The sequence below is a fragment of the Labrus bergylta genome, chromosome 10 (assembly GCF_963930695.1).
Source record: "Labrus bergylta chromosome 10, fLabBer1.1, whole genome shotgun sequence".
NCBI classification, from domain to species: domain Eukaryota; kingdom Metazoa; phylum Chordata; class Actinopteri; order Labriformes; family Labridae; genus Labrus; species Labrus bergylta.
Window position 1 is genome coordinate 20,043,774 of NC_089204.1, and position 14,219 is coordinate 20,057,992.

The following is a 14,219-nucleotide window of genomic DNA, read 5'->3' on the forward strand; positions in this document are numbered from 1 at the left end:
GGAGTTTATGTGTGTGAGTGTGTCTGTGTGTTGGGAGGTGACACAGGGAGTCTGCGATTGTGTGCCACCTATGCATGAATTATACCTGGGCTTTGACGGAGGGTGAAGTAGGCCCTTCTTCATGGCTTGATGAGTCAGTGGTTAAAGTGTGTGTTTGTGTGTGTGTGTGTGTGTGTGTGTGCGCACAACAGGTGTTAAAGAGTGAGACAAATAAGCGAAGGAAAGGCAATAATAAACAGAGGACATCTTCTTAACCTCTGCTTTATTCTTTAAAAGAAACACATGAATGAGCAAACAGCCCAAGGAGTCCATGTAATGCATTATGTCGAACATGTTAGGCTATCAGACCAGCCTGTTATTTCTCCCCCAGCCTGTCAGACTTTGCTGGACTGGAAAATAATAAGTGATGGCTGTCTTAATCAGTAACAAAACCCCCTCACTGAGGCCCGACGCTGTCACAGAGGCGTAACATCATATTCTTGGAGATGTTCTTGAGAACTTTTAGTCTGCCCAGCACAGCCTTCCTGATTTAACAAGAACCATGTTGAGCTCTGCGTCTTTACCTGCTACTGTTTGTTGCTCATCCACACAAGGGATTACTTAGGAACTTCTAATGTGAGGAAGAGGGCGGGGGGGGGGGAATACTTATGGCAACCACAGCACATTTGAAGCCTTCAGACAAAGAATCACGGAAGTCGTTTGAAGATTTCAGACGAGTGATGTTTTCAGATCTCATTAACTAAAGGCTGTTTGAGTGTTATGTTGATAATTAGAGACGGTGGAAGCTGTGTATTTGGAGAACAACGTTCCCATTAACACTTGACACAGAAGAAATCCCAAAGCTGCCAGAAGATGCATCTGGATGTGGTCTTTGCTGGAGGGCCTCAAATGCAGAAGCACAGGTGTTAATCCACGCAGATGGAGCTGGAAGCTCACAATAGTGTGTTTCTTTTCAGAATGTTTTGGGGTTTTGCTCAGCAAGTTGTAACTTGTATCAAAAGCTAACACCTGGTTTTAAAATCAAAATGAGTTGAAGGACAGAAATAGAGCCAGGAAACTTTAAAAGGAATTTAGACATAACAATCTGTACACATCTTGGAGCATCATCTATCTGTTTTAAATGACAGGTGTAAATTGGATCATTATCCAAGGAGCAGGGATTAACCATCAAACAATTTTAAAAAATCCCTAAACTAATGCTAATCCTAACTCCTCTGGATTCAAACCCATGCTGTTGCGAGCATGTGGTGTGCACACCAGCAGACTGAGGCACCAGGAAACCACGAATCCCTGCCAATTTAGCCCCTTCATCCAAACATCTCTGCGGTGCACTGGACTGATGACCCATGTAGTTGGTCACCACCGGAGTTCTGCAAAACAGCTCATTTACATAATCGCATCATAAATGCCGAGAATTCATTTAATCATCTCCTCTGTTCTGATGCTTAGGGCTAAAGAGTGTTGATATGATAAGACAGCGAGTTATTAAGGAAGAAGAGAGAGGCAGAGAGAGAGAGAGAGAGAGAGAGTGAGCAAAAGGATCAGTGAGTGAGTGAGTGAGCTTGTCCTGATTTAAGCTGCCGCTTGGGGCCAAATGAAAATTAATTAATTTCTGTGAAGAATCAATTTCTCAGAATGACAGTGTCAGATTCAATGTGTGTATGTGTGTGTGTGTCCCTCCACAGTGCATGTCAGAGAGAGAGAGAGGGGGGGGGGGAGATTATAGCCTATGATAACATGACAAACTTTTAAGAGAGTTTTGTTTTCATTGAGATTACTCAAATTCATTATGGCCATCATCACCATCATGTTTATAATCATCAGTTAAAAATGCTAATTAGTGACAGACAGGGCTTGACGCACTAATGTGGTAAATAAAAAGGGGGTTCACTGGATGTCCAGTTAGCCATCTGTATATGGTAGACAGCCAAAACACAATCATGTTTAAAGTTTAATTGATTTAGGAATAATCTTTTCACCAATTTGTTAAGTAGGCTACTGGCTGTAATGACTTTTAATTTGGAGGAGTTTATAAGCGCACATGAGCTAGTGCAAACTTTATATTTGAATGATTATATTCTGGAAAATTACATTTAGTATCCTGGAAGTTTTGCACTGGCCTTCAGAGTGTAATAAGGCAGAAAGTCGACTGTAAAGTTGGACGTGTCTACTCTGATCCCACCTGCTGCACCCGACCCCTCAAACTAGGCAGGGTTACCCTATTTTGTCGCGATATTTACCAGGTCACAATGTAAACCTCGAGCCGGCTTCCCTAACACCCACACCTGACTCACCTTGCGTTTGTGCAGTCGCTGTAGAGCGTCTCGAAGTCCTGCCTGGAGATGAGTTTGCACCGGTTCACACCGGGCTGGATGGCCCCGAGCCCCCGCAGCACCCGGACCTGCTCCACGTTGCACACCACTGGGGCAATGTCCAGCCGCTTCAGCTTGGTGTAGACGGTGTGGAGTCCGCCGACCAGATGCTTGAGGAACACGTCGAAAGCCTGTGGCAGGCAGATGAGCTCCGTGTCTTTCACCGTAAATGAGGCCAGCTTGGCACCTTTCACCTCCACCAGTTTACACTCGTTGTTCTGCGGCGTGCTCTCCACGGGCGACGGCGTGGCGTACACGGGCTTAGCGGTGCTGGACAGCGGAGCTCCTCCGGGCTTTAATTGGGTCCCGTTCGAGAGTAAGAGGTCCGCCCGGAACTGGTTAAGCAGCGCCTGGTGAGTCAGCGGAGGAGCCGGGGAGGAAGCGGCGGAGGTGGCGGCAGGTGGCGGAGAGTTGGTGGCCGGAGAGACGGAGCTCGGAGCCGGATGGTGACCGAGCGGAGCCGCGGGGAGCAGAGTCGGAGCAGCCGGAGTTGCCATGGTAGTCATGTCCCGGAATTAGACCAAGAAAAAGTTCACTTCAAAGTCAACTGTTTCAGAAAGTGACTTCACCAAACAAATGTAGGCTGGTTGGACTTGAGAGAAGGAACTGCGCATTAAGTGTGCAGAGGAGGAGAGGGGGATGAAAGAGGAGAGGACAGAAGACAGGGTCTGTGTGTAGACAAACAGATCACATAGTTGAGTCAGAATGAGAGGAGGCTTGTCTCCGAGCTGGAGATGCTACTGTCACATTATCATAAAGAGGAGGAGCCTGGGCTTATTCTTCGAGAGTGAGAGACATGTTCTCATAGACGGGGAGAGAGAGAGAGAGCAGGGGGGAGAGAGCAAAGATTAGCCTACATAAACTTTGGATAAGCCTATTTATGAACGCCTAAAGAAAAGACACTTTCATATTAATGCTGCTGATGGGGCTTAGTGAGTCTGTGGCACTCAATTTGTCTGTAATCTGCCCACAACATCATTTGGGACTAATACTTTTATAATTGTATTATCCTTCAGAAAAATGTTGTGATGAGATTGCAGGAGTTATTTGTCTTGTAAACATTCTTTAAACTTGTTTTTTTTTATTTTACATACTTTATTGATCCCTGAGGGAAATTCTGGTTATCAAGAGACGTGCTTCTTTCACACATTTTGCCCAAAATATCACACATGCACAAACCATGGACCATGCATTGATGGAGAGATGTCACAGTGGGGCTGCTACACAGGGAGAGCCCCAGAGCTGTTGGGGGTTCAGTGCCTTGCTCAAGCGCACCTCGGCAGTACTACAGGAAGTGGCCTGACATCTCTCCAGCAACCAGGCCAAATGTGGTGGCTTAGAAATATCACTTAAGCTAATATTTAGAGTTTGTTAAATTTGAGTTTGGGAGAATTAAAAAAAAAAAAAAAACGCATACTGGAGAAGCATCTTTAACAAAGTCTGCGTATCAAAATCAGCAGAAAAATCCCTTAAAAATATTGGCAATGTGTTTTGTAAAAATAATTTTATATACAATTTAGGAAGGCCTTTTTAAATTTAAAAAAAGGGTTAAAAAAAATAGATAAATTGAATCAAAGGCTTAAAGATTGGAAAAAGGGGGTCTGTGAAATAAGGCAAAAGTACCTGCCAAATTTCTGGTGCTTCTACTTTTTGATCTAATTTTGTCACAGCTGGATTAACCTCCCCAAAAGTTCCCTCTTCTCTGTTTTACTGCACTTTAATCCAATTGGATTACAATATACAAAATGATTTTGATGTCATTCTTACTCTATACCATCTTAAATTGACAAAAATCTCAATCTGATTTTGAATGCAAAGGATCCTAAACCAGGAAGATTAGGGAGTGAACAAAGGCTCAACTGTAAAGGGGGGCCAATAACCTTGGTTTGACAAATCGACCCTTTTACCTGTTCCCTGTACTGCTTCCTCATCCAGTCCACACACACACACACACACACACACACACACATTCACACACGCACACACACATCCTCCCATCATTTACATATGGAGCTCGCAGTCCTTTCAAAGTGGCTTTCACGGAACATTGTGCTGATAATGATCTTGGTCGTGAGGGAGAGAGAGAGACACAGATCTCCAGAGACCATCTCACCATAAGACAAGGGGGAAGAGGATAAAACTACGACTGTACTCCAACTCAAAGGACTTTAACACTCTTTTCGTCGCAGCCCCCCCTCTCTCCAATAAGCCCTCTTGTGTTTTTTAATTGGCAGAAATTAATCTTTAGGATGTAGATGGTAGATTTACATTCATTAAAAGTCAAGAGAGGAAGCCAGGCTTGATGCTAATCAAATCTGCTTAATTATGCTTAACATGAGTATCTCCAGGGGGAGAGAGAGAGGGGAGAGAGAGAGAGATAGCTAACTCGAACTTTTTACTTTTTGCCTTTGATAACTCCTGCTGAGTATGGCCTTTTCCCTGCCAAAAAGAAATGTCACGACTCTCTTTCTCCATCTGTAGAAAAATACACCGATAAAGCCATCAGTGTTAAACAGAACTGATTTATATAGTCATTTTCCACCTTTATGTGTTTAATAAGTGGTGAAACGTTCAATTTTAACCTTCCAGGCCGCTGCTTTGCAACTTCTTAAGCTTTTTGCGCCGTCTTTTTCATATTTACTGACATACCATGAACTCAGCTTACAGAAGGCGCCATGCACAACTCAAATGAAGAATGCGCCAGGTTTAGAAATTCTGTCATGACCTTAGATGCAAGGTTTTATTTAATTTTTCATCCATGCATGGTCTGGTAAGCAGCCACAGTGTTAAGAGAACCCTGTTAGCAACGGGTTGCAGGATGCCCTGTTGGGAAGTGACTTTGTCTCACAACAGGAAGGTCACAGGTTTAATTCCTACAGCAGCTATTGTGCTTAAACTCCCATGAAATGAAACAATGACCCGATACTTAATGCAAAATCCCTCTAGTTACTGAAGTATAAAAACACAGTGTACCATACAGCACAAAAGACAGAAATAAAGTCACACGTTAATGGTTCAAAGGGGGAACTTCTCTGATTTTATACATCAAAGTCTGTTTGCAGGTCTTGAGGATAACTCAGGTGCACAAAGGGTCTGATTCAACATGCATGCAATCTGGTCGAATTTTCCTATCAGATTAGAAGTCCTAAAATGTTGTTGTTGTTGGGTTTTTTTAGGGGGGAGGTGGGTTCCCTCATATTCTAAATATCTAGAGGTACCTGTCCATGCATGCCCCTTTTGTAGCATACACCTGTGCAAATATAGGCTACTGCAAATATGAAAAGAAAACAGCCTTTCACAACTCTAGAGGGAGCTGTGCGTAACCCTATTAAGTGCCTTAAGTGACATTACTGGAGTCAGTGCTTGTTTGGTCTGAAAACAGCAGGTGAAAAAAAATAGTGGTGTTGAGTTATATATGGGCACCTTTCTCAAACCTGAAGAGGAGTCCATCCCAAAGCTCTCTGCTACACTGACTCATATCTACACCTGAACAAGATGATACTTCACTCAGTTTGGGGTGTGATGTCAAATAAAAAGGCACCCCATGTCAGAGTGTGAGCGGAGGGACTGGTTGGAGAAATACTTACAGGGTTGAAAATAATCAGGACCTCTGAAGCAAGCCATTCATTTCTGCTTAAGGTTAGCAAAGTCAGGCTACGCTAGCAGCGACTAGCACAAGGAGCACAGTCACACAAGTTTGCTTTCATTCTGAGCAAGCGAAGGGGTGAATCAATCTTTCCCCCCAATTTTGCGTATTTGTGCAGTATTGAAATTTGACAAAGTTGGAAGTGCAAAGTTGTAGAAATTAGGCTACAAATTCAAAGACCCAACTACCAGACAACAAACCAGCAAATTGATTTCCATGGTTAATTTTTGGCAACATGTGAATTTCACCTCAACAGACAGTCCTGCACCCGCCCAATTGTGACCTTGCCTTAACATCCAAAACATGGACAAAATTATAAAGGAATGAGTTGCATTGTGGGAAAAATCACTGTCAGGTTTTTGGCAAGAAAGAAGATTGCCTAGAATTGAAAAAGATAATATCTTCAGCTCATTTATTTTTAATTTAACAGGTATTTGTAAAACTGATCATGTAGAGTGCAATGCTATTTCGCTGGCATGGGCCTGTTCTTTTAAGTACTTCAAGTTTTTCATCCTCACACTTTGCAAACCAATCTATCTTGACCACCTGGGATGATTCTCTCTTCTATGAATATAACTCTACTCACTAAGTTAATTAATATTTTATGCCAACTTTGATTCCTGTAATTGCTGCAGTACTGTGTGAACCTTTTCTCCTCCAACTTCTTCCTTTTTTTCTTGCTTTTATTCTTCATTCATGGTTTTGAAATGCGTTTGTTTTGAGAAGAAATGTACTATGATTTCTGTTTTAGACGTCCCCCCCCCAGTTTTAAAACAAATACACTTCATCCTAGTAGACACTAAATGTGGCTGCAGAATTCCTCTTATAACAGTTTATATTTTTCTCACTATAATGCCATTTCAAGCCAAGGAGACGAAGAAGTGTTCATGTTGTGTCGCTGTTAGAAAGCCAAGCTCTGCTCCTTTCCACATGTCTGTTTTGGCCAGTGAGCAGCAGAAGCATGAGGCAAATGTGTAGGTGGTTGGATCAGCCGATGAAGTGTAAATACCACTCAATCTGTTCTCATTAGAGGAGTAAAAACATACGAATCACTTCGCCTCTATTAAAAATGCCCTGGGGTCCTGGTTAAGTGTGTGTGTGTGTGTGTGTGTGTGTGTGTGTGTTTAGTGTATCTGTTGGTATATGTGGCTGTGTGGCAGATGAAGAGGGGGTGACAGGATGATGTTTTGGCATTTGTGTCTGCGGAGGGGTTCTGAAATGCCACCACCATCAGCGATGCTTAATTCCTCTGAAACACACTCTTAATCTGAACAGACAATCCTTTCCGACAGCCACTGTTATGATTCAAATCAACTTGGAGTGAAGGGTGCATGTGTGTGTGTGTGCTCTTGTGAGTGAGGGAGTACGTCATTGTGTTTTGGTATGTGATTAGGAGTCTGTGTGTGTGTGTGTGTGTGTGTGTGTGTGTATGACCAAGATATCACACATCCATTTCACATTCTCCTATGATAATGTGGATTGATTATGGATATGATAATGAGAGGCCGGCGCGGCGTCGCGACCTTCACAAGGTCTAATTGAAACAAGCGTTGGTCCTCCGAAGCACTTATCAAGTCACACAGCACATCATTAATCACGGAGAATACAAGCTGTCACTGTAACACACATGCACACTCACACACACTCACACACTCCCTATTTTTTCCTGTTTTTCTATCATAAACACACTCCTGCTCTCTCTCTTGCCTCTTCCATACACACACACAAACGCACACACAATGCAAGCTGTCACTACAATATGCCTGGTATTGTCTTCTTTTAAGCAGAGTGGACAGCTCGTCCACCCTCCGTCTCTATTTTCTACAAGAAAAGTTGACGAACAAACAGGCTGTTGGAGTGAGACCCCTTAAAAAAAAAGAAGAAGAAGAAGAGGAAACAAGAGAGAGGGAACGTTCAAACAATTCAACAAACATGAACAGCTGTTCCCTTCACCCAAACTGGCCTGGAATTGAATTAGCTCAAGTTGTTTTACTACCTGCTTTTATTAGAAGAAAATTTAACAACCAAATGTGATTCCAATGTCTGATTAAGGCAACATATGGTGCCTACCTGTTAAACACAAAGTGCTCAACAACAGCTTAACGCCTCAGTGAGCCACTCGAGTAAACTAATAGGCCCAACATCATATTAGTCATTACATAGTCCAACACACAAAATTCCAATCTGATAAAAAGGTGGTTTCATTATCATCAAAGGGAAAACACAAGGGAGTTTGCACGCGCTGCATCGATGCCATCACCAACTTTGTTAATTGTTATTCAATTAACTGATTTTGTTAATGAAACCAATTAATACTTTAAAAACAAGCAAGGAGATATACAATTATTATGCATCTATGCAGAAGACAGCTAATTACGACTGTAAATCAATCAATTCTACATTAATCAGCTTGGAAAATGTCCAAAAACAACAAAGTCACTAAAAGACTTTGGAAGTTCTTTTTTCTTTCCTAACATATTTTGATTGCCACGCCATTATCCTGTCTAATGATTGTTAACGATCCTTTAAAGAGTTTATGATCCAATTTCCTAGCTGTGAATTTAATTGGGATCTAAATAGTATAATCTGACAGTGTAAAAGTGTGAGGCCTGTATTTAATCAAGGGTGGTGTAGTGGAGGGAGATCTAACAAGGTCACAGAACTCTTCTTAGGGCAAATACAGTAAGTGAAGCTGCGTGTTACTCGGGGATGAGAGCCAAAATGTCTCAATCACTAGCAGAAGTTAGAAGAACTCAATCTTTTTTGTGTAAGAGTCAACAGAAAGCTGTAGTGTGTAACTATTAAAGGAGGTAATAACACAATCTTGCTCTTTAAAACTGAAACTTTCCTTAAGATAATTATCTTAAATGTCCATTAGCTGGTGCTTATTCTAATTTAGGCAGACCTTTATTCAATTGTTATTTTAAAACGTTTAAACAAGTTCAAAATTGTCATTGGTTAACAAATCAACCCTTAGTTTCCGCGGCGCAGATGACCTAGAGGTTTGGTCACGCTGGCTGGTCCAGCAGGCGGCCAGGGTTCAAGTCCGACCCGCAGCTCCTGTCTCGCATGTCATTCCCCACTCTCTCCCCCGATTTCCTACTCTATCCATTGTCCAACTCCACTTTATGTATAAAGCACTTTTCATACATTAAAGAATAGACAGACAGGAAATAAAAACAGAAATTGACAACAATAAATATAATCCTAAAAGACTAAAACAGGAAAGAAGGTATATTCAAATAATTAAAACGAAAAGAAAAACCTGACTACAGGAGATAATGATGAAATATGTAGGAATTAATCAATTAAAATCAAACCAAATGTAAAAACACCGTTAAAAGCCAGGTTAAAGAGGTGGGTCTTTAGTCTACTAGTGTTCTAAAAAAGCACCCAGAGAGCTTCATTATCCAATCTCAGTAAGGTCAAAAAGCCCAAAAGTAATATTTAAAATGTTTTCAATTTGTCACATGAAACATGGAACCAAGTGGTCCTTTGAAAATGGTCAAATAAATCAATGATGGTAGTAAAATATCTTTCAAATGTTACAATGGTTGTGCAATATAGAAATATTGTTTGCTACTGACAGTCAGTAAATGTGACTTTTTGTAAAAAGGATAAACAAAAATGTTTGTCCTGTAGGCAAAATTGCCGTTGTATTGGATGATTCCAAACAAGCAGTTTCCACAAATAAATCCTAAGTGAGGGAGCTGTTAGACCTTGAACAAGACGCTGTCAGCTTGTGGTCCCAATTTTAAGGAAATTTAAAGCACCATTATTTTGCTTGAGCCCACAGTGGCCTCTGTACAACCCCCAAAATACAAAGTATACCTTAACTGAGAGTAAAGTAGTACTGACAGAACATTTTTCCTGAAAGTGTGAATTAAATGTATCCTTATGACTATGTTATGATTACACATTACTCTATTATCATCGTTTATGTATAAATGTGTGAGCAGCATTACGACGTGGTAGTTGTAACAACACGATATTCACCTCTGGCATACAGTGGTGTAGATAACAATTAAATACAGAAGTACATCTGAACTGTAGCAGGTGATGAACATGCCTGTTTCCAGTCCATCAAGTTTGATAAGAAACCAAAAGTTCTTTGAATTATATGAAACATTTTATACAAGAATCAAACTTCTGGGATACAGAACTCAAGTGTCAAGCGCTTTTTTCTGTCTCAAGCCCTAGAAAAAAAAAAGTCCATCTGAAGGAACTCTTCAGACATAAAGGTCTTTTACTTAAAGTTCCAGCTGTGAAATCATCATATAATGAGCAATACAACCTAAAATGGACATAACAAACAAAGCCTTGCCTCTTCTGGGAGACCATTAGACCTCCCTGTTTATGGCTAATGGTAATTAGTAACTAAACATAACAGAGCACAATGAGATCTTCCACTTTTGAATAAACTCACATAAGGCTCTAGTTGTTTTCATAAGACCATATTTTTACGCAAACATCAACAGACCATCTCTTCTTTTACTTCAGGATATTCTAATCAGTCCACTCTAATTAATTTGGTAATATCCAGTGCACACACCTGAACTGTAATTGCCACACGTACATCTTTCCCTTTTAAATGAGACTGCCCTCATTCATCAGAAAAATAATCCTCGGCCGAGATAATTATCAGACGTACAAACATAAACACCTTTAGAACTTCGGATGTGAGGGCCTGCTTCAGTTGATACAGTCATGTGACCTGACCAGTGCCCTAGTTGAACACCTCTTAGATGTTTATGCATATATGGACGCTAATCTCTCAGTGAGGACTATGGGATTTGTGAATATTTTGTTTAACAGAGATCAAAGTGGCTGGCTGGGATCAGGAGAAACCCTTCAAAACACATCAAACAAGAGAGCAGTGCATCTTGAATCCCACGCCCACAGTATCCAATCAAGCCATGCAAAACTCTTTTTTTTTCTTTGTAAAAGAAAGTGATTCACAATGTGGGTCTCCATCCATCAACACACCCAGTGCAACTTGCCCCCCCACAGAGGCCAGGGGGAGGTTGTTTAAGCTTACTGGCCGGCTCATCGTATCTGTATTATGTCCCTCATACTAACACGATGCTTGTAAGGGGGGGGGGGGGAGAGAGAGAGAGAGATACTGTGTTAAGTGATCAAAGCAGCAGAACAGACATTTAGACTCACGGCCTGTAACTCAAGATGGCGAGACAAAGCAAGAAGAAGACAGAAGTGCTTACACACACACTCTCCTGCTCATTCGCTTGCTTTCTCCGTGGTGAGCCTGTGAGGGGTGAGGCGTTAATGTCAGATGGCTTAAGGGCTACTCATTTGTAGACATCTACAGCGCTGTAGGAACCCCTAAACTCACTCACACACAAGGAATCACACATATCTTGAAAAGGTTCGATTCAAGCCCTCGCGCAACAAGAGGTTACTTTTAACTTCTACATTGGCCTGTGGTGGGATGTTCTGTGTGCTCAGCATTTTCTCTCGTCTGGAAGATAAATAGAGCTATTTTACAGACAGTGGAGAAACAACACATTGCTCCGTGTGGTTAGATATGATGTAGGACCTTCATCTCTGCTTGATCAAAGACATGCTGTTTTTGTCAAGTTTGCAATAAATCTAAAAAAAATCCTGGAGAGAGTACAGAAAAAAACAAGAGCAAGATTTCAGTTTAATAGGACATCCTGCTGTCTTAAATGTGACCCTTGATGTCTCCTATTTTTCCTGCATTTAGATTTGATCACCTTTGCATGTTCTGTTTGTGTAACGGTGAAGTTTTCTACACCACTAATAATCATTTGACCTTGTGTGACAGTAGAGATCACTTCCTTTGTAAAATCCTCCAGAAAAGTCTTCATGAAAGCCTGTATTACAGTCACTTGATAACACTGGAGAAAAGACGTTGCTTTTAAATATAATGAAACAGAAAAGCTTTAAAATGTCCCATAAATAAAATGGAATATTTGATCTTAAATGCACTTAATGCATACACACACAATTTACTGTTACACACCAGGTAAACTCTTCAGAAAGGAAGCTTGTGCCGTTAGACCCCAATATCCTTTGAAAACCTTTGACTCTGATAAAAGATAAGAATGACACAACACCACCTTGTGGCCGTTCAGTGTAACATTTTAATTTAGACTTCAGTCCATCATTGATGCTTACATGGAAAATGGAGCTGCTTAAGGATTCATTTAAAAAGAAAATAATGATGCTTGCACAAAATTAAAACAGCAATAACAAATGACAGACTATACAAAATAAAATGTAAAACGTCTTCATGTAAAGGCTGTGCAAGATGACTCCAGCAGTTCAAAGTCCGCCGTTAATTGGAGGAAGGCTGTCCATGCCAACATCAGTTTGAACTCACACCTTCCATGAAACTTGGAGCAGGGCTAAACTTGGGGCAGAATGGCTGAGCATGTCCTTATGTTGGGAGAAGACTTTTCACACACGTGAACGCACAGAACAGAAGAGGTTAGTCACCAAGGAAGCCCAAGGGGCAGAGAGCAGATAAGTCTTTTGGCTGGAGTGCCCCTGGTAGGTTCATATCTGGGATCACAGAACGATTTCAATACTTTTCCCAAACAGAGTGGATCAGGATGCAGCTTCAGTTAGTGCAGTTTTCAGAAGCCTAAAAGAGAAAATATATAATCATCACGGTTAATAATAAGGAGTTGTTTCAGGATTAGCCACGTCAATAATTCCATTATATTTTTGATAAGGTCATGAGACCTAAGCTTTTCAAATAAAATTAGATTCATTGATATTTTACCCAGTGAGCATGATGCAGTAATGTTATTTTGTAATAAAAGTACATGTATGCTTGCTTTGAGGGAAGGTAAATCTGTGCATAGGACATGATAACAAGACTTGTTTCTCATCACAGTTGTTTAATTGTTATTTATGTGCTTCCTTTAAAGTTCAGTCACTGAGAAAATGTAAGCTAAAGCCATACATCTCAACTGATCAAAAAACACAAGCAGCATATGGTGTTAAATGGAAACTGAGAGAAAATAAATTAACTGTGTACAAATTCATTTACAGGTAAGAACCAGATAAGAAATGCCTGTTTTCGTTAAACAAAAAAAAAAAACACCATACAAATAAAGATACAGTAATTTCTAAAAAAAAAAAAAAAAAAATCTAAAAAAAAAAAAAAGGCTAAATTCCCCCAAATATTCTGAAAAGAAGCAAGCCTAAGTAAAATGGACTGACAGAATCACTTATGGTTTAAGACAGAATCACTTATGGTTTAATCACTTATGGTTTATGTATCACTTATATGATAAATTTTTTCTATCACTCATTCTCTTGGTTGTGTTCAGGAGTTACATATTAATGCTGAAAAAACCATGATCTGTCATCTTAAGCTAAGATAAGATAGACTTTATTCATCCCAGCAGGGAAATGTAGGTGTTCCAGCAGCCAGCATTCATACAAACACACAACACAACACATATATACATACATATCCCACCCATACAACAAAAAAAAACATGAGCCCACTTCACTGTTGTCAGCAAAGATACTAGTGGTCTGTATTGTAGGTGCTGATTTATTTTCATCATTCACAACAATCAAAAGCAGCCACATGAAGGAGACACTGTACCTTTAGAGATTCAGAAGCTTTCCGCAGCTCTTTAATGACAGCTGATAAAGCTTCTGGGTTGATGCCCTGCTCGCAGAGTCTAACACATATGGACAGAGACTCCATGTCCAAACCTGTGTTCAGCAACCTGGAGATCTCCAGCAGCACTACAAGAGGAAGAAGACAAGATAAACATCCCAGTTGGATTATTATTATGTTTTCTGCTAAGAACAAGACACACTAACATAGTATGAATTTATTTTTCAATCAATCTTTATTTGTATGGCGCCAATTCAAAACAAATGTTACCTCAAGGTACATCACAACACATCTGGAAAACTACCTGACTCTTTTGTTGTAGATTCTTCTTCCAATGCACAAACAACAACATGTGTTTTAATAACATATTTACCGTCCATTGTCTCCCGCACTGCGTTTAGGTTTGTATTCGCTGCACTTGCCATGATGAAAAAACGCTTGATAGCAAGTGGCTCACACAAGTAAAGAAAAGTAAAAATCGTTGTTTTTTTTGCAGCTACTTCCCCTGCTAAGCTAAACGTCTAACCGGGAAACGGAAATGACGACATCTCCTTTTTTCCCCTATCATTCATTGGTTCCC

At 40.6% G+C, this 14,219-nt stretch overlaps 2 protein-coding genes across 3 annotated transcripts in view; both read right to left on the reverse strand.

Annotated features, from left to right (window-relative positions):
* Positions 1 to 3,090, reverse strand: part of dachc (dachshund c) — a 26,425-nt gene extending 23,335 nt beyond the window's left edge. Inside the window, exon 1 of one of the 2 annotated variants that reach the window (XM_020639159.3) lies at positions 2,295 to 3,090. In XM_020639159.3, the coding sequence (XP_020494815.1) occupies positions 2,295 to 2,878 (584 nt within the window). In that variant the 5' untranslated portion in view covers positions 2,879 to 3,090. The remainder of the gene's footprint in view (positions 1 to 2,294) is intronic. The other variant, XM_020639157.3, reaches the window with a different exon arrangement.
* Positions 3,091 to 12,126: 9,036 nt separating this feature from the next.
* mzt1 (mitotic spindle organizing protein 1) lies at positions 12,127 to 14,172 on the reverse strand. Its single transcript, XM_020639204.3, has 3 exons — positions 14,013 to 14,172; positions 13,622 to 13,767; positions 12,127 to 12,643 (listed from the first exon to the last, which is right to left on the reverse strand). The coding sequence occupies exons 1-3, from the start codon at positions 14,062 to 14,064 to the stop codon at positions 12,620 to 12,622; spliced, it is 222 nt and encodes a 73-aa protein (XP_020494860.1). The 5' UTR covers positions 14,065 to 14,172; the 3' UTR covers positions 12,127 to 12,619.
* Positions 14,173 to 14,219: the final 47 nt, after the last annotated feature.